The following is a 20,904-nucleotide window of genomic DNA, read 5'->3' on the forward strand; positions in this document are numbered from 1 at the left end:
AAAATAGTTGCTTCCTGCCCACCCAATCTTCTTCCACAGACCCTTTGCGCTCTCTCTCCCACCACTTCTAGCCTCACTATTGTCTCCCCCAACCCCTTTCCTTGCTATTTCTCTCACTTCTCTGTCCCTGCCCTTCTTCTTTCTCTCCCTTCCTAGCCCCTAGCCTTGCTCTTTCTCTCTACGTATCCCTTTATCTTGCTGTTTCTTTTCACCACCAGCCTCTAGCCTTGCTATTTCTTTCCCCCTACCTCTATACCTCACTGTTTGCCCCCTCCTAGCCTTGTTCTTCCTCTCCCCTCTACCCCTTTGCCTTGCTTTTTCTTCCTGCCCGCTGAACAGTTATCAGCGGCAGGTTTGGGAACAAGGAGAATGTGGCACCATTTTTCAATGTTTTATTAAAAACATTTTTTGGAAGGGGGGCAGAAGTGAAGAGTTGTGTGGGGCGAGCACCTGAAGGCTCCATGTTGGGAACTCCTGGACTGGGGAATGACCCAAAGGCTTCCTGAAAAAGGTGAGTTTTGTGGTGGGACTTAAAACAAATAAAGGAGGTGGTCGTACAAAGAGATTCTGGGAGGCAGTTCTAGGATGTGTTTAAGTTTGTCTGGCTTGTTCCCACAATATTCAAGGTCTGTATTTCTCCAGCAACAAGTTCTTAAAATTATCTACTATAATCAGTTACCAGTAATCCATCAGAATAGACTGTACTTTCTTTGGACAACCATAGAAACAATTTGTCCAGCACCCCAAAATTAATTCCTTTAACCAGAAAGGCTGTGTACAAACATCAGTGCTTTTAATAGTAAGCCCACTTCCCTCACCCTGTTTGTCCACAACTACAAACCTTCAATATGAATCAAGCTCAGGGAAATCCCATTCTTCTTGTTTCCAGTAACCCTAATTAGCTGGGTGCTAACTGGCTAGTCCTTGTGATAATCCCAAAGGCTCTTCTACCTCTTATATAAACCGCTTAGACATATCAAGCAGTATATAAGTAGTTTAAATAAATGAATACCTCTGCCACTTTGCCCTGAAAGCACTCTAAGTGTTTTTGAAAGAAAGAAAGAAAGAAAGAAAGAAAGAACGAACTGACTACATGTACCAGATGAATGGATTTAGAAAATCAAAAACCTACCCCAAACCTGGCACAACGAACAAAAATCTACACTGGATTTGGAGTCAGGGATGTATGTCAGTAAAGGAGCAAACCTCACCTCACAGAAGAAAAAAAAACATAGCTCCTATAGGAAATTATATCTCCAGCACCAATTCCTTTTCAATTTTAAAACAGAATTAACCATACTGAAGGTGTGTATTTAAAATTATTTGCATGTTAAAAGATGTTCATTATAAAATATGGAACTTCAAAAAGAAATGTTTCAAAAAACGGTATCACAAGAATATTTGAATTTAAAGATGTATGATACAGTCTGCTCTGGGGCATTTCAAAGTTGTGAGGCTTTAACAAGTGGATGTGACTTATTGTTTACTGCTGAGTTTCTTCATGCTAATTTGTGGGACTATCATTTGTCTATGCTTAAACCTGATTTAGATTGCAAGAAGCACTTTGAACCAAATTATGCATTGCTTTTGCTTCTGGTTTAACTTTCTGATCTCCTTTAAGTAACTCCAAAAATCTAAATGGTGAACAAAGTAGCTCATATTGTGGGCTTTTGAACAGATACTTTCCTAAGCATTGTCTATAGTGTTGTCATTATATAAATAACTTGATTTGGTGCAATTCATGGATTTACAAATAGGTATTGTCAGGGCAAAGAGTATTAGGAGCACATGCGAGTCTTCACATATTTCCAAACTATAAATTATATTGACCTTCTCAAACCCCAGATGCCTGAGGGGACAATTAATGGGAAGATTTGTTGGAGATGAATAAATTTAGATCTGGGAGGGAAATGAACTGGGGTTCGGGGGGGGGGGGAGAGATCTGGATAGCCAGATGTCTCTAGTTCCCAAGCAGAACATGAAGGCAACCCTTTTATTTGTCTCTAGCATCTAGAATTCAAAGGTATATTGCCTCTGAACATGCGGTTCCATTTAGCTATCACAGGTAATAGGTGCTGATAGACTAATCCTCCAAGAATCAATAATACTCCTTTTGAAAAACTTTCCAAGCCAGCGGCCATCACCATAGCCTGAGACAGTGAGTTCCAAAAGTTAATTATGTGTGGTGTGAAGTAGTAGTGTGTGAAGTATTTACTTTCTGAAGCCTTCTCTGCAAACTTGGGAGGTCTGGGGAAGAGAAGTGATCCAGAGCACCATACTGCACTAATGTTGGGAAGGTGATTTTTTTTTTTTTTAGAAGTTTGGTGTCTGTATCTGCCTATATTCAGTTTATGGTCTTGAACAAGGCACTAGTTTCTCAGCCTCACTAATTTGCTTTCTGTAAAAATTGTTGTTGTATTACAACTGCAAGTGTGGGGTCAAAGGAGTAGTAATTGGCATTTAGAGCTCAGACCTAACCATGTACTCAGTTTGTGGCCCTGGGCAACACTTTTGACTCCATCTTGTTCAGCATACTAATTCCTACAATGGCCAGCCAAATGCCTCTGTGAAGCTCACAAGTAAGAAATTGGGGCAACAGCGGTCCCCCGTTTATCTCCAGAATCAGGTATTCAGAAGAATACTGCCTCTAAAAATGAAGGATCCATTTTGTTACCATGGTTGATAGAAGGGCCTTCCATGAGAACATATGGGGTGGAGCAAATATTGGGTGGGTGGAGCCAAAGAAAGACGTGATAGGTTTGACAGGGTGAGTGGGACCTGTAGCATCCCCACTTTTTGGAGGAACTAGCTGCTGCTGCTGCATGTGACAGTGTATTTTAATCACATTATAAGTCCAGACCTGCTCTGGGCCATAAAGGCATATGATTATTATTACTTCGGTTGAGAAGCCCAGGATCATAATTGCCTGTGGTGATGGCACTTCAAGATTGGAGATATTTTCTTCCAGCACGGTTACCACACACAGTTTACATTGGAGCTGCGCTTGTGGTTGCCCAATAGTGGAAAATACAAGGGAGTTTCAGAACGCAGCAACGATTTTTGACATACAGCATGAGCAGCTACTGTTCCATTAACTTCCAAAACATCACTATTACGTATCTACACAATCAAGGTGTTCATCCTATCCTAAATAATAATTAAGGGTTCAATCCAATGCAATCCATGTTTAGACTATGGATGTTTCTATCTAAATCTCCATAGGATTGTGCCTAACATTTTTGCAGTCACTTCTCTCTCAAGCGAAGGATTTTTCTCTATCTCCAGAAGAATGTGTTCCTTAAGAAAAAATACTCCTCGTATTTTTATTTTGCATGTTTGACCACCCACACTGTATATTTAGCACCATTAAGTTAGCTCAGTGAAAACAACAGTGCCTTATCTATTCCTTTTAAGTTTAGTTATATCTATTAGAAGTCACAAACCATGAATACAAACACTCTTTTAAGCCTAAAATCAGTAAAAGTTAGTTTGTATCCTGCAGACTAGCCCTGCCCATGTCTTTCCATACGAACATTTCTAAGTTCAATAAACCCTGCAAAATGTCACATATTTTGTTCAATGTCACAGCTTAAATACATATCGCCTTCGTATGTTATCTTAAGACGTTGTTAAGTTTCAGCATCTTGTGAACTGTGCCCTTCAAATATTCCCTCTCCTTTTTCGTAACAGCTGTCCCAGGCACCTGAACAATATGTTCTAGACATTTTGAATCCGATTGCCTTGAAATAATGGAGTCTTCAGACAACAGACACCTTTTATCATATGCCAAGGCGATTTTTTTTAAAGGTGGGTAGGGAGAGCTTATATTTGCACACAGATTATCAGCTGTCTCTTTCCCCACTCCCTCTAAGCCAAGGCCACCCACTCTAGTTTGTTAACAGGAAGGAAAAGAAGGGAAGACACTATTTGCAGTGCACAATCAAGCCCAGGAGAAAGAGAAACGTATTCAAGTTCCCTGCTCTTTAGCAGGGGCCTCTTGCTCCAGCCATAATAAGACTGAACAAAGGACCTTGTCTCTCTCCTTCCCCATCTTCCCCGTCTCTCTCCTTCCCCAGCCCAGGGAACAGCAAGGGACGCAATCTCGCCAAACAGTCCCACTGAGTCAAGGAAAGGGGTGTCTCCCCCCGCCCCCATACTGGAAGTTACTTCATCCTCAGCCCTGAGTCCGATCAAGGAGTCGCGCTACAGGAAACACACACACCCCTTTAAAGACTAACATGTGTTGTGGCATAAGCTTTGGTGGACTAGAGCCAACTCCGTGGGACAGAAAGGGCACCACCGGCAGGCCTCCCTCTTGAGAGAGGCGAGTGCGGTGCGATCCCTCCAGGGCCAGTAACCGGCCAGAGCAGCCCCGCTCCCCCTTTGCGGCTGAGAGGGGGCGAAAGGGCGAGTTCTATTTCCACGCCTGCCAACCCGTGCGAGGCTGGCTGCCTTTCCAACAGCCACGGGTCACCACCCTGCCTCCCCGCGGCCCACTCCGCCTGCTTCCAACCTAACCTATCCCACCGGGCTGTCCAACCCCCGACCCAGCCAGCCAGCCCCCCAGCCAGCCACGCTCGTGGGTCAGTACCAGTAAAACGCCCGCCGCCGTCGCCGTGTCCCCGCCGGCGCTGCAAAACGAAGTAGCCGCTGCTCTTCTGGGTCACCCACAGCTTGAGGGCGTTTTTCAGCAGCACCTCCTCGGGCTTCAGCCACATTTTCCCGCCGAGCTGCTGGCCCGCCAGCCGCGCCACCCAGGGGGTCACATCGCCCTGCTTGCCACCGCTGGACCCCGTCACTCGACTGGCGGCGGCGAGGAAGCGAGTCGCCCTCAACCAGCACCGGCCCGGGGGGAGGAGCTGCTGCTCCGAGCCTCCCTTCTCTCGAGGGGCTGGGATTGCCTGAACCAAACAGGCTTCGACAGGAGACCCGGCCGGCCCACCGGGGCCCTCGGACTACAGCGGAGCTGGCGCCCCTGGAGCCGCCTCATAGGAGTTTCGTCTCTGAAAGAGCGCGGGGAAGAAACCTGGCCTGACCACGACAAGAGCGGGGAACCTGGAGAGGACGGAACGGAAAGAGGAAATCCCCTCCGCCTTGTTTCCCACGCAGTCCTCCAGGCTTGTGTCCCAGCCGGCTGAGAACAGGCCCGCCTTGCCTCAGCTCAGAGAAGGCGGCACTGATTGCGAGGACGCTTCCTCGTAGCTTGGCCTTTCCTGCAGGGCTTGTCTTCTCCCCAGCTCTGGGGCATGTGGAGCAAGGACGTGTGTAAAGCAGCGTTTGGCTGCACGCAGGGAACCAAAAGTGAATAGTGGCTCTGAGCATGTGCAAAATACAGTTCCCCCTCTTACTGAGTAATCCAGCCTTTTCCAACTTGGTGCCCTCCAGATGTTTTGGACTACTATCCCCATAATCCCTGACCATTAGTCATGCTGCTGGACTGATGGTAGTTGTGGTCTAAACCATCTGGAAGGCACCAGGTTGGGGGAGGTTAGAATAATTTCATATCGGGGGGGGGGGAGCACTGCTCCCAGAGCAGGGGAAATATGGCTCCCAATACCTTGCACACCCGGGGGGGGGGGGAGAGCAGTTTGGAAAGAAACCACTGGAAATAAGTCCTGTAAGAATGCTACAACAAATCAAGGGATTGGTGCCCTCCAGATGTTTTGGAATACAATTTCCCTAATCCCTGAACATTTACCAGCTATGCTGGGATTTATTGACAATAATTAAATGCACTTTTGCATTTTTCACATCTGTGATATGAACATAAAACCTCCATTAGCTAGAATACATATTCAATTTTTACAATGGCTCTTCCAGATTGTAACATTGACATAGGCAGCGAAATAGAGGGGGTGGGGTATTAAAATCCTTTAATTTTAATGTGCAAAAATGCACAGGGTGATATTCCTCTGCTCCTACACCCATGGAAGGGGTGTACATCCCCCTATGGAAATATACAAGATCACAAGTTAGAAAGGAGGGTTGGAAACTACCACAAGTCTGCTTCAGCAAGCCCTAAACCTGGGTTGTAAAGGGATCTAGACAATCAGCATCATCCAGACATGCCTGGAATTGGGTATCACCACATATTAGAAAACTCTCTGGAAAAGACCCTGATGCTGGGAAAGACTGAGGGCAAAAGGAGAAGGGGAAGGCAGAGGATGAGATGGCTAGATAGCATCACTGATGCAATGAATATGGACTTGAGCACACTCCGGGAGACAGCGCAGGACAGGAAGGCCTGGCGTGCTATGGTCCATGGGGTCACGAAGAGTCGGACACGACTGAACAACAACATATTTGAGAATCTTGCCCCCAAGTAGTATATTTGAAATAGGGGCATAATTATCCAAAACTCTGGTGTCTAAAGAAGGCCTCTTTGACACCATGGTCTTCTTTAAGGTAGCCTTTATTACTTCTCTCACTTTATTATCCTTTCCTCCCAACCATTCACTATGCTTCTTGCCACTTTAATTGGCAAGAGGGGCAAGCACACAGGTGGTTGGCCTCAAACTTGCAAGGATCTTGTCCACATATTCAGGCTGCACAGCTAAAAGGTATCCATAGTAACAGGACAAGCAGAGGCCAAAGTCACAGTCTATGTAGGTGTGGTTGTTGCTATGTTTGTTCTTGTAATATCAATGTGCTGTTAAATTGCTGCTTAGTGGGCATATAATACTGATTAGTTTGTAGGCCCCAGTATAGTGATTCCCATTATGGGATCAAGCTGTAAAATAGCTATTTTCTGAACCTTAATGCACTGTGTCTTTACTGATTTTACAGCTGTGGAGCAAACTAAACTACATTATAGCATCAGTAATTTTATTTGACTAACCAAAATCTTATACATATTTACTCATTTATGACTCAAGTCCCATTGAGTTCAATGAGACTTACTCCCAGGTAAGTGCTTAAAGGACTGCAGTGTCATTTTTTTTTCTCCTAAGGAATTGTGTTATTATTTCTATGTCATCATTATCCTGCCAACATGTCTTTTATGTGGCCAGGGCTCATCAATAATATTTGAAATTAAACAGGAAAAAAGGTATTAGGAATGTGTCAGAGGTTACATGGATATAATGTTAGTTGGTATTAAATGTCTCCCCACACAACTATGTGAAAATGTTCTACAATACCTTTAGTATGCTTTTACTTCATAATTCTTAGGCTGAAATACATTATAATAAACATTTATCTCATTTTTGCTATGATAGAAACAATTGTTGTTCAGTTGTGTTCGATTCTTCATGACCCCATGGACCATAGCACGCCAGGCCTTCCTGTCCTGCACTCTCTCCCGGAGAGTGCTCAAGTCCATATTCATTGCATCAGTGATGCTATCTAGCCATCTCATCCTCTGCCGTCCCCTTCTCCTTTTGCCCTCAGTCTTTCCCAGCATCAGGGTCTTTTCCAGAGAGTTTTCTCTTCGCATTAGGTGGCCAAAATATTTGAGCTTCAGTTTCAGTATCTGTCCTTCCAATGAGCACTCAGGGTTGATTTCCTTTAGGATGGACTGACCTGACCTCCTTAGTAACAATAGGCATACACATAATTTCGTGCTCATGAATCCTCACAATAATTCCTTTACTTTCCATTATATCCCACTATGCCTGACATTTTGGCAGCTGTGCAGCATATCGTATCTGAACAGCACTCACACAATAAGAGTACACATCAAGTTTCAAGGCAGTCTTCAAAATCAGAACAATGTCAGAATTCATCTGGTTTAAATCAATGTTTTTATTACTGACCACAGTAATACAGAAAATGTATGCATTGCCCTGTAATTCTGATAGTTCAAGACATTTACTATTACGTTTCAAATATGCCACCTGGGGATTTCAAAACTGCAGCATTTGAAAGGAGCTGCAGAAATAAGCTGGGGGGGTGGGTTGGGGGGACACAAGTTATGAATATATTATGTTATCAGGGAAGTATTGGAACTTGATTTAATCAGAAAAGTATATGTTCCACTTGTTGTTATTGTTCAGTCGTTAAGTCGTGTCCGACTCTTCGTGACCCCATGGACCATAGCACGCCAGGCCTTCCTGTCCTGCGCTCTCTCCTGGAGTGTGCTCAAGTTCATATTCATTGCATCGGTGATGCTATCTCGCCATCTCATCCTCTGCCGTCCCCTTCTCCTTTTGCCTTCAATCTTTCCCAGCATCAGGGTTTTTTCCAGGGAGTTTTCTCTTCACATTAGGTGGCCAAAATATTGGAGCTTCAGCTTCGGTATCTGTCCTTCCAATGAGCAGTCAGGGTTGATTTCCTTTAGGATGGACTGATTTGACCTCCTTGCAGTCCAGGGGACTCGTAAGAGTCTTCTCCAGCACCACAGTTCAAAAGCATCGATTCTTCGGTGCTCAGCCTTCCTTACAGTCCAGCTCTCACAGCCATAAATTACTACTGGGAAAACCATAGCTTTGATTAGATGGACCTTTGTCGGCAAGGTGATGTCTCTGCTTCTTACTATGCTGTCTACGTTTGCCATAGCTTTCCTCCCAAGAAGCAAGCGTCTTTTAATTTCATGGCTACAGTCACCGTCTGCGGTGATCTTGGAGCCCAAGAAAGTAAAATCTGTCACTGCTTCCATTTCTTCCCCTTCCATATGCCAGGAAGTGATGGGGCCAGATGCCATGATCTTAGTTTTTTTAATGTTGAGTTTCAAACCAGCTTTTGCACTCTCCACTTTCACCCTCAACAAGAGGCTCTTTAGATCCTCTTCGCTTTCTGCCATTAGGGTGGTATCGTCTGCGTATCGGAGGTTGTTGATAATTCTCCCGGCAATCTTAATTCCAACCTGTGATTCATCCAACCCGGCGTTTCTCATGATGTACTCTGCATATAAATTAAATAAGCAGGGCGACAATATACAGCCGTGTCGTACTCCTTTCCCAATTTTGAACCAATCGGTTGTTCCATGTCCGGTTCTTACTGTTGCTTCTTGACCCTCATACAGGTTTCTCAGGAGACAGGTAAGGTGGTCTGGTACTCCCATCCCTTTAAGAACTTGCCAGAGTTTGTTGTGATCCACACAATCAAAGGCTTTAGCGTAGTCAATGAAGCAGAAACAGACGTTTTTCTGGAATTCTCTTGCTTTCTCCATGATCCAGCGAATGTTGGCAATTTGATCTCTAGTTCCTCTGCCACTTCAAAACCCAGCTTGTATTTCCGGTAGTTCTCGGTTCACATACTGCTGAAGCCTAGCTTGTAGGATTTTGAGCATCACCTTGCTGGCATGTGAAATGAGCGCAATTGTGCGGTAGTTTGAACACTCTTTGGCATTGCCCTTCTTTGGAATTGGAATGTAAACTGACCTTTTCCAGTCTTGTGGCCACTGTTGAGTGTTCCAAATGTGTTGGCATATTGAGTGCAGCACTTTAACAGCATCATCTTTTAGGATCTTAAATAGCTCAGCTGGAATACTGTCATCTCCGCTAGCTTTGTTGTTAGTAATGCTTCCTAAGGCCCACTTGACTTTACTCTCCAGGATGTCCGGCTCAAGTTCAGTGACCGCACTATCATTGCTGTCAGGGACATTAGGATCTTTCCTGTATAGTTCTTCTGTGTATTCTTTCCACCTCTCATCTGCTTCTGTTAGGTCCCTGCCTTCTTTGTCCTTTATCATGCCCGTCTTTGCACAAAACATTCTCTTGAGATCTCCGATTTTCGTGAAGAGATCTCTAGTCTTTCCCATTCTGTTGTTTTCCTCAATTTCTTTGCATTGTTCATTTAAGAAGGCCTTCTTGTCTCTCCTTGCTATTCTCTGGAACTCTGCATTCAGTTGGCTATATCTTCCCCTTTCTCCCTTGCTTTTCGCTTCCCTTCTTTTGTGAGCTACTTGTAAAGCCTCATCAGACAGCCACTTTGCTTTCTTGCATTTCTTTTTCTTTGGGATGGATTTCGTTGCTGCCTCCTGAACAATGTTACGGACCTCCGTCCATAGTTCCTCAGGAACTCTGTCTATCAGGACTAATCCCTTAAATCTATTCGTCACCTCCACTGTGTATTCATAAGGGATATGATTTAGGTCATACCTGAATGGTTTAGTGGTTTTCCCTACGTTCTTCAATTTAAGCAGGAATTTTGCAATAAGAAGCTCATGATCTGAGCCACAGTCAGCTCCAGGTCTTGTTTTTACTGACTGTATGGAGCTTCTCCATCTTTGGCTGCAAAGGACATAATCAATCTGATTTCGATATTGACCATCTGGTGATGTCCATGTGTAGAGTCACCTCTTGTGCTGTTGGAAAAGAGTGTTTGCTATGATCAGCGTGTTCTCTTGGCAAAACTCTATTACCTTTGTCCTGCTTCATTTTGTACACCAAGGCCATGCTTGCCTGTTATCCCAGTTATTTCTTGACTTCCTACTGTAGCATTCCAATCCCCTATGAGGAAGCGGACATCTTTTTTTGGTGTTAGTTCTAGAAGGTGTTGTAGGTCTTCATAGAACCGATCAACCCACTACATTAATTCATGTCTCAGTAAGTTTATCTTGTTGGGATTTCTTGCACTACTACTATTGCTATATTCATTTAATATTATTGACCAATATTATTTATCATTTCCACAATTTAAAAATCACCAAAAGGTGTTAAAAGGTCTAAAACATCTGGGAGTGTGACTGCAGAATTATTCCATAGGCCTTCCCTGAACTTCTCACTTTTATTGAACACATCCTTTCTATATAAGGAAAAATATGCAGTCAGTATTCTTCCCTGTTCCTCAATAAGCAGCAAACGTCCTTTATGACAAAGGTTCTGGGCTGATTGACAAGTATCCAAGTAGTCATATTAGGGCACAATCCTTTTATTTCACTTGTGCCCCACCTTTTTACCAAAAATGGTGCTCAAGGCAGCTTACAATCACTAATAAAACTTGATAAAAACAATAACGAAACAAATACATTAAACACAATTAAAAATGATTAAAAACACAACAGTAACAGAGTAAAAACAGCCTCCAATCCAACAGACCCGCTTACACACCAAAGCCCCACTTGAATAAAGTGGTCTTTGCCTGGGAGCAGGACAGCAAAGAGAGAGAGGGAACCTAGCCTCCCTCTGCAGGGAGTGTCACATGCTGGTTGGGGAATGCTGGGAGTTGTAAGACTTTTTTCTGTCTAAACATTTATAGGATTGCACTCTATAGCACAGGACTGCCCCTTTAAGTAAGGCAAGCAGCAAAAAAAGTTCCCTATTATAAGACTCAATATTCTATTGCTTATAAAAGTTATACCTGTTAAGCTACTAACCTAACATTGGGCATCCATGATCTACTTGGTGAGGGCTACACATGTGCCATATTTCAAACTAATCCAAAAAGATATTACCACAGGTACAAGTTTAAAAGTGCTGAAAATTGACACAGGAACCCTTTGAATTCTATTTAAAAAAAACCAGGCATATCATATATTTCAAGTTTTAGTGAAAACAACTGGCGTACTTACGTAGGCTTGTTGAGGAAGGCAATCCTTCACTGGTTTGGTGAAATTCTGAATAGCGCTTCAAAAGTTATTAAGTTTTTCCTGCCCTATTAAAGCCTATGGCAGCAACTGCCGGTAGAATTATGCATCGCATGCTGAGTTTCATTTTGAAACTAAAATCCTGTCAGCACTTTTGTCTGCAATGAGGCGTTAATTTGTAGATGGAATCGAGTGAATTCTATGTGCAATGCCTATTCTTTAGTTATGGAATGTGACCTCTCAGGGTCAAACTACACAGATTAAGATGCTAGCATGAGGGTAGGGAGCTTTAACCTCCCCTACAAGGAAAGGTTACAATGTTTATGTTGTAAAAGCAACTAACAGGAAGCGAGGATGGACGGACATGATATTGATGTATAAAATGCATGGTGTGGAGAATGTGGATAGCAAGAAGTTTTTCTTCCTTTTTCACAATATTGGAACCAGGGCTCATCCAATGAACCTAAACAATGGGAGAGTCAACAGACAAAAGGAAGTACTACTTTGCACAGTACATTGTGAAACCATGGAATTTGTTTCTATAGGGTATGGGTGAAGGCACCAGCTTAGATGGTTTGAAAAAGGGCTTAGACAAACTCATTAAGAATAAGACTTATCAATGGCTACTAGTTATGAAGGCTATATGCTACCTTCAGGATCAGAGGCATTATGCCTCTCATTACTAGTTGCTGGGAAACAATGTTAGGAAAGAGCTTTTGCCAATCCTGCTTGTGTCCAGAGCCATGGCATCTGGTTGGCCACTATGGGAAACAGGATGTTGTACTAGATACACCTTTGGTCTGAATCCAGCAGGGCTCTTCTTATGTTCTTAGGTGGGTTTTCAAAGACTTTTTAAATGCTGAAACTGAGAGGCAGGATGTGTGAAATAAATCAAGTGCTTGCTCTGTTAGTTCCTGAGCACTTCACAGACTTCTCTCTGCAATCTGCCCACTTCCTATTCCATTACCAAGTATTGCCTTTGATCTTCAGCACCGTTTCTTACTTTTTCCACCTTTGCTTCCACTACATCTTTCACAATCTGAAACAAGCCAAGTTCATCAATACTCTTGACCCTGTGTCCGACCCTGTGTCCATTTGAGGCTGTTTCCTGTGCTTTCACTATGAAACTGGATTCCAGCATCATCCTTCCTCATCCCACAACTAGACCCATATGCAGTTCTGCCATTAGATATTGGCCTTTCTGCATGTTGACTTCATAAATGTAAGGACTGCTAACCTAGACCTGACTACTGTTGAGAGTGATGCATTCACTACTTGAGCACAGGGCCGAAGGGTAGGCATGGTTGGGCATATGCTCAGGGCTCACATCCCAGCAGGGGCCCACTGGATTTGCTCCTCTTCAGCACTGCAACCTGTTTGTTCACCTGCCTCTTGTTCTGGCCCAGCCAACAGGGATGATGTGAAAGATGAACAGCAGATGTCACTGCCTACTTGCTGATTGGCTGCCTGCCTGTCAAGAAAGTAAGAGGTAGAAGTGATGAAAAAAGGAGGAGCAATAGCAGCTGATGACAATGGCAGTGAGGGTGCCATTCAGGGTGCCCTGGCCACAGGCTCCCAAAAATCTGGACCCAGCACTGCTTGAGCACATTCAGTTGACGCTGTGGGCAGAACTAGAAGTAATATTGGTAGTAGTAATGGTAAATGTCGCTATTATCAAGATACCAGAATATATACTTTTTAAAGGCTCATTTAATTTTCCACCCCAAAGTAAAATACTTTGTAGTTCCTTTTGCTCTATTTTAAATATGAACACTGCAGTGTAGGGATATCAGGGCCGCTGAAGAAAATCAATAGCTCTCTATTAAATGCATTATACTGCAGCAGTGCATCAAACGAATAGCATTCACCACTAAGAAAAGATGGAAAAGACAGAAATGCTAATACCAGATATTTTAAAAGAGCTAAAGACTCATGTGGAACTATGTGCACAATTAGAAAAGACGATCTAGAAAGGTATACTAAGCACTTGGAAACTATTATCAACAAAGAGCAGAAGCCTATCTGTGGAGGTAAGCCAAATAATGAAGAAAATAAAGTAAAACATTTTCAAAGATTCATCCACAAATGCTGTGCAATGATAACTTTGTTGTTGTTGTTGTTCAGTCGTTCAGTCGTGTCCAACTCTTCGTGACCCCATGGACCATAGCACACCAGGCCTTCCTGTCCTGCGCTCTCTCCCGGAGCGTGCTCAAGTTCATATTCATTGCATCCGTGATGCTATCTAGCCATCTCATCCTCTGCCGTCCCCTTCTCCTTTTGCCTTCAGTCTTTCCCAGCATCAGGGTCTTTTCCAGGGCGTTTTCTCTTCGCATTAGGTGGCCAAAATATTGGAGCTTCAGCTTCAGTATCTGTCCTTCCAATGAGCACTCAGGGTTGATTTCCTTTAGGATGGACTGATTTGACCTCCCTGCAGTCCAGGGGATCGTAAGAGTCTTCTCCAGCACCACAGTTCGAAAGCATCAATTCTTCGGCGCTCAGCCTTCCTTATAGTCCAGCTCTCACAGCCATACATTACTACTGGGAAAACCATAGCTTTGATTAGACGGACCTTTGTCGGCAAGGTGATGTCTCTGCTTCTTACTATGCTGTCTAGGTTGGCCATAGCTTTCCTCCCAAGGAGCAAGCGTCTTTTAATTTCATGGCTACAGTCACCGTCTGCTGTGATCTTGGAGCCCAAGAAAGTAAAATCTGTCACTGCTTCCATTTCTTCCCCTTCTATATGCCAGGAAGTGATGGGGCCAGATGCCATGATCTTAGTTTTTTTAATGTTGAGTTTCAAACCAGCTTTTGCACTCTCCTCTTTCACCCTCAACAAGAGGCTCTTTAGATCCTCTTCGCTTTCTGCCATTAGGGTGGTATCGTCTGCGTATCTGAGGTTGTTGATAATTCTCCCAGCAATCTTAATTCCGACCTCTGATTCATCCAACCCGGCATTTCTCATGATGTACTCTGCATATAAGTTAAATAAGCAGGGTGACAATATGCAGCCTTGTCGTACTCCTTTCCCAATTTTGAACCAATCAGTTGTTCCATGTCTGGTTCTTACTGTTGCTTCTTGACCTTCGTACAGGTTTCTCAGGAGACAGGTAAGATGGTCTGGTACTCCCATCACTTTAAGAATTTCCCAGAGTTTGTTGTGATCCACACAATCAAAGGCTTTAGCGTAGTCAATGAAGCAGAAATAGACGTTTTTCTGGAATTCTCTTGCTTTCTCCATGATCCAGCGAATGTTGGCGATTTGATCTCTAGTTCCTCTGCCTCTTCGAAACCCAGCTTGTACTTCCGGTAGTTCTCGGTTCGCATACTGCTGAAGCCTAGCTTGTAGGATTTTGAGCATCACCTTGCTGGCATGGGAAATGAGCGCAATTGTGCGGTAGTTTGAACACTCTTTGGCGTTGCCCTTCTTTGGAATTGGAATGTAAACTGACCTTTTCCAGTCTTGTGGCCACTGTTGAGTGTTCCAGATTTGTTGGCATATTGAATGCAGCACTTTAACAGCATCATCTTTTAGGATTTTAAATAGCTCGGCTGGAATACTGTCATCTCCGCTAGCTTTGTTGTTAGTAATGCTTCCTAAGGCCCACTTGACTTCACTCTCTAGGATGTCCGGCTCAAGTTCAGTGACCGCACTATCATGGCTATCAGGGACATTCAGATCTTTCCTGTATAGTTCTTCTGTGTATTCTTGCCACTTCTTCTTAATCTCATCTGCTTCTGTTAGGTCCCTGCCTTCTTTGTCCTTTATCATGCCCGTCTTTGCACAAAACGTTCCCTTGAGATCTCCAATTTTCTTGAAGAGATCTCTAGTCTTTCCCATTCTGTTGTTTTCCTCGATTTCCTTGCATTGTTCAATTAAGAAGGCCTTCTTGTCTCTCCTTGCTATTCTCTGGAACTCTGCATTCAGTTGGGTATATCTTCCCCTTTCTCCCTTGCTTTTCGCTTCCCTTCTTTCGTGAGCTACTTGTAAAGCCTCATCAGACAGCCACTTTGCTTTCTTGCATTTCTTTTTCTTTGGGATGGATTTCTTTGCTGCCTCCTGAACAATGTTACGGACCTCTGTCCATAGTTCCTCAGGCACTCTGTCTATCAGGTCTAATCCCTGAAATCTATTCCTCACCTCCACTGTATATTCATCAGGGATATGATTTAGGTCATACCTGAACGGTTTAGTGGTTTTCCCGACGTTCTTCAATTTCAGCCGAAATTTTGCAAGAAGCAGCTCATGATCTGAGCCACAGTCAGCTCCAGGTCTTGTTTTTACTGACTGTATGGAGCTTCTCCATCTTTGGCTGCAAAGGACATAATCAATCTGATTTCGATATTGACCATCTGGTGACGTCCATGTGTAGAGTCGCCTCTTGTGCTGTTGGAAAAGAGTGTTTGCTATGATCAGCATGTTCTCTTGGCAAAACTCTATTAGCTTTTGTCCTGCTTCATTTTGTACACCAAGGCCATGCCTGCCTGTTATCCCGGTGATTTCTTGACTTCCTACTTTAGCATTCCAATCCCCTATGATGAAGAGGACATCTTTTTTTGGTATTAGTTCTAGAAAGTGTTGTAGGTCTTCATAGAACCGATCAACCTCAGCTTCTTCGGCCTCAGTGGTTGGGGCATAGACTTGAATTACTGTGATGTTGAATGGTTTGCCTTGGATTCGTACTGAGATCATTCTATCATTTTTAAGATTGTACCCCAGTACTGCTTTTCCCACCCTTTTGTTGACTATGAGTGCTACTCCATTTCTTCTAAGGGATTCTTGCCCACAATAGTAGATATGATGGTCACCTGAATTAAATTCGCCCATGCCTGTCCATTTGAGTTCGCTGATTCCCAAGATGTCGATGTTCAATCTTGCCATCTCATGTTTGACCACCTCCAGCTTACCTTGATTCATTGATCTGACATTCCAGGTTCCTAAACAATATTGTTCTTTACAGCATCGGATTTTCTTTTCACCACCAGACACATCCACAGCTGAGTGTCCTTTCGGCTTTGGCCCAGCCGCTTCACTCTTTCTGGCGCTACTTGGAAATACCCTCTGCTCTTCCCCAGTAGTATATTGGACACCTTCCGACCTGAGGGGCTCATCTTCCGGCGTCATACCTTTTAGCCTTGTGATATGTTCCATGGGGTTTTCTTGGCAAGAATACTGGAGTGGGTTGCCATTTCCTTCTCCAGTGGACCACATTTTGTCAGAACTCTCTGCCATGACCTGTCCGTCTTGGGTGGCCCTGCACGGCATAGCTTATGGCTTCACTGAGTTACGCAAGCCCCTTTGCCACAACAAGGCAGTGATCCATGAAGGGGCAATGATACCTAATGTATGTGAATTCATAAAGGTTTTACTTCGTTGCAGAAAATAATCACACTGGTATCTCAGTCCAACATGTATTTACTTGGAAGTAAGAATTTGTGTAGATATTATGGGAAGCAGGGAAAACAGAAGCATGTGTGGCTCCCATTTCTCTTTCCCTGTTTCTGCTGTAACCTGCAAAGTGAAGAGTCCCAGATGTCACCTGTATTGAGGCTCAGATTACCTCTCTATTTTAAGAGAGTGACATTAGCTCATAAAACCAGTTCCTAGTTATTGATGAACTCAGAGATACAGGTGCAGGTTGCATGAAGAACTGAGACTTCACCAACTCAGCATCCAATAATAGAAACTGGACCACCAAAACCCTATGTCCCAACTACTCCGTAGTGTGGCTCAGTGGTTTAACTGCAATGCTTCTCCTCTGGATGCCCCGAGTGATGAGCCAGTGGCAACCTCTATTATTTCTTCACTTCCTTTTCCCCTTCTTGTGAAAGATGCTAACTGCCTGAAAGTGGTTGATTCTGAGAGGATCCATCTGTTTCAAAGCTTGCTCTTTCAACAACTTTTTCAAAATACCTGCCAAAGCCAACTTTTATAATCTTTTATAAAAATAAATATTTGAAACTTATTGGACAAAAGTATAAATATCGAAAATATGAAAAAAGACAGGAAAAGATGAGATGCAATCCTATGCATGTCTACTCTGAACAAAAGCAAGTCCTACTGAGTTCAGTGGGACTTACCTTCAGGTACATGTGCAGATACCCTAGTAGCTTGATCCTACCTATGTTTGCCCAGAAGTAAGTCCCATTAGGTTCAATGGGATTTACCCTAAGTAGGCTTACACAGGATTGCACCCCTAGACAGCAATCTTATGCAGGTCTACCTGGGAGTAAGTTCCACTTAACTCAGTGTGACTTCTGAATAGTCATGTGTAAGATCGCACAGTAAGCCTGCAATCTTACATGCACTTATTAAGGCATATTTCTGAGTAAATATACCTAGAATTATATTGCATGTGCTTAATAAAAACCTAAGACTTATAAAGTTATTTATAATGACATATGCCTATTAGCACATTATTTTTAATATTTCTAAACTACACTTCATCCAGACAAGAATCCCAGGGTGTGACACACAAAAATTCCACGTATCAATACAGGATTAAAATGACAAAAGGACATAAGCAATTTCAGAGGAAATAAAAATAGTTAAACCCGTTAAAATGATTTTTTAAAATTTTATTGTTTACCCTGCTCTTTAGGCAAAAGACTTTCCAGAGTGGCTTACAAAGACAGTCTGTACCTTCAAGCTTACAATCAGGTGAGCTGATGTAATGGCTGCTACCACAAGGCATTTGAGGGAGGGACAAAGGCAGCTGGTCTCTTAGAAGAGGGGATGGAATACAATACATTGAATTTTAAATGTCTGGGTAAAGATAAACACTTTGAACAGGCACTGGAAAGAATACTGTGTCAGTGTCAATCTTACCTCCTCCAGCAGGGTATTCCAAACTCAGGGTACCACCCTAAAAAAGGCCCTCCCTTTGCAGAAGCATAATGTACATCACCTACAGATGGAACTTGGAGAAGAGCTTCATCTAATAATCTTAATGCATGGGCAGGTTGGTATGAGATGCGATGCTCCATTGGATATATTTGGGTCCCAATCCATTTAAGGCTTTAAAGGTAAGCACCAGCACCTGTCTTTTAATTGGGCTCTGAAACCAACAAGAAGCCACTGTAATTGCTTCAGGTTAGGTGTTATATGACTCTACCTATATCAAGGGTGTACAACCTCCCCCCCCGCCCCCCGAGACCACATTATGTGCTATCTTCCAGCCTTCACTGCTCTGTTGTTTTCTTTTTAAAAAGCTGCTCTGGGAACCATTCTCACAGGGCTCTATGTTTCCTGCCATAGAAGTTCCATCTTTAGAGTGTCCTCTAGGAAAAAACTGTTGTGAACTGCCCATACAGCTTTGGCTATTGGGCAGTATAAAAATGCAACAAACAAACAAATAAGGAAATGGTAATTTGCAATTGCAAATTCCTGGAGGTGAGCTACAAATTCCTGGCAGCAGCTATGCAGTAGAATTCTGCAGTAGTGGCAATTTCCAAACCATCTTCAAAGGCAGCCCCACATATAACACGTTGTTCTTCAGTCGTTAAGTCGTGTCCGACTCTTCGTGACCCCATGGACCATAGCACGCCAGGCCTTCCTGTCCTACGCTCTCTCCTGGAGCGTGCTCAAGTTCATATTCATTGCATCGGTGATGCTATCTAGCCATCTCATCCTCTGCCGTCCCCTTCTCCTTTTGCCTTCAATCTTTCCCAGCATCAGGGTCTTTTCCAGGGAGTTTTCTCTTCGCATTAGGTGGCCAAAATATTGGAGCTTCAGCTTCAGTATCTGTCCCTCCAATGAGCACTCAAGGTTGATTTCCTTTAGGATGGACTGATTTGACCTCCTTGCAGTCCAAGGGACTCGTAAGAGTCTTCTCCAGCACCACAGTTCGAAAGCATCAATTCTTCAGCACTCTGCCTTCCTTGTAGTCCAGCTCTCACAGCCATACATTACTACTGGGAAAACCATAGCTTTGATTAGATGGACCTTTGTTGGCAAGGTGATGTCTCTGCTTCTTACTATGCTGTCTACGTTTGCCATAGCTTTCCTTCCAAGGAGCAAGCGTCTTTTAATTTCATGGCTACAGTCACCGCCTGTGGTGATCTTGGAGCCCAAGAAAATAAAATCTGTCACTGCTTCCATTTCTTCCCCTTCTATATGCCAGGAAGTGATAGGGCCAGATGCCATGATCTTCGTTTTTTTAATATTGAGTTTCAAACCAGCTTTTGCATTCTCCACTTTCATTCTCCACAAGAGGCTCTTTAGATCTTCTTCACTTTCTGCCATTAGGGTGGTATCGTCTGCGTATCTGAGGTTGTTGATAATTCTCCCAGCAATCTTAATTCTGACCTGTGATTCATCCAACCCGGCGTTTCTCATGATGTACTCTGCATATAAGTTAAATAAGCAGAGCGACAATATGCAGCCTTGTTGTACTCATTTCCCCATTTAGAACCACTCGGTTGTTCCATGTCTGGTTCTTACGGTTGCTTCTTGGTACTTGCTTGTACAGGTTTCTCAGGAGACAGGTAAGGTGATTTGGTACTCCCTTCTCTTTAAGAATTTGCCAGAGTTTGTTGTGATCCACACACTCAAAGGCTTTAGCGTAGTCAATGAAGCAGAAATAGACATTTTTCTGGAATTCTCTTGCTTTCTCCATGATCCAGTGAATGTTGGCAATTTGATCTCTAGTTCCTCTGCCTCTTTGGAACCCAGCTTGTGCTTCCGGTAGTTCTCAGTTCACATACTGCTGAAGCCTAGCTTGTAGGATTTTGAGCATCACCTTGCTGGCATGTGAAATGAGCGCAATTGTACGGTAGTTTGAACACTCTTTGGCATTGCCCTCCTTTGGAATTGGAATGTAAACTGACCTTTTCCAGTCTTGTGGCCACTCTTGAGTGTTCCAAATTTGTTGGCATATTGAGTGCAGCACTTTAACAGCATCATCTGTTAGGATTTTAAATAACTCAGCTGGAATACTGTCATCTCCGCCAGCTTTATTGTTAGTAATGCTTCCTAAAGCCCACTTGACTTCACTCTCTAGGATGTTCAGCTCAAGTTCAGTGACCGCACTATCATGGCTATCAGGGACATGAAGATCTTTCCTGTATAGTTCTTCTGTGTATTCTTGCCACCTCTTCTTAATCGCATCTGCTTCTGTTAGGTCCCTGCCTTCTTTGTCCTTTATCATGCCCGTCTTTGCACAAAACGTTCCCTTGAGATCTCTGATTTTCGTGAAGAGATCTCTAGTCTTTCCCATTCTGTTGTTTTCCTCGATTTCTTTGCATTGTTCATTTAAGAAGGCCTTCTTGTCTCTCCTTGCTATTCTCTGGAACTCTGCATTCAGTTGGCTATATCTTCCCCTTTCTCCCTTGCTTTTCGCTTCCCTTCTTTCGTGAGCTACTTGTAAAGCCTCATCAGACAGCCACTTTGCTTTCTTGCATTTCTTTTTCTTTGGGATGGATTTCGTTGCTGCCTCCTG

The 20,904-nt window shown here is 43.5% G+C and overlaps 1 protein-coding gene across 3 annotated transcripts in view; it reads right to left on the reverse strand.

Moving 5' to 3' along the window:
* Positions 1-20,904, reverse strand: part of TBC1D8 (TBC1 domain family member 8) — an 81,889-nt gene that overhangs the window by 46,181 nt on the left and 14,804 nt on the right. For 2 of the 3 annotated variants that reach the window (XM_084844441.1, XM_084844438.1), the window contains exon 1: positions 4,592-4,805. The exons of the other annotated variant lie outside the window; for it this stretch is intronic. In XM_084844441.1, the coding sequence (XP_084700567.1) occupies positions 4,592-4,718 (127 nt within the window). In that variant the 5' untranslated portion in view covers positions 4,719-4,805. Of the gene's footprint in view, positions 1-4,591; positions 4,806-20,904 lie in introns of those variants that run through there. 3 annotated transcript variants of the gene reach the window in all.

Source organism: Heloderma suspectum, chromosome 3 (assembly GCF_057233095.1).
Source record: "Heloderma suspectum isolate Gila_16-S chromosome 3, 16-S_ref, whole genome shotgun sequence".
In the NCBI taxonomy this organism is placed as follows: domain Eukaryota; kingdom Metazoa; phylum Chordata; class Lepidosauria; order Squamata; family Helodermatidae; genus Heloderma; species Heloderma suspectum.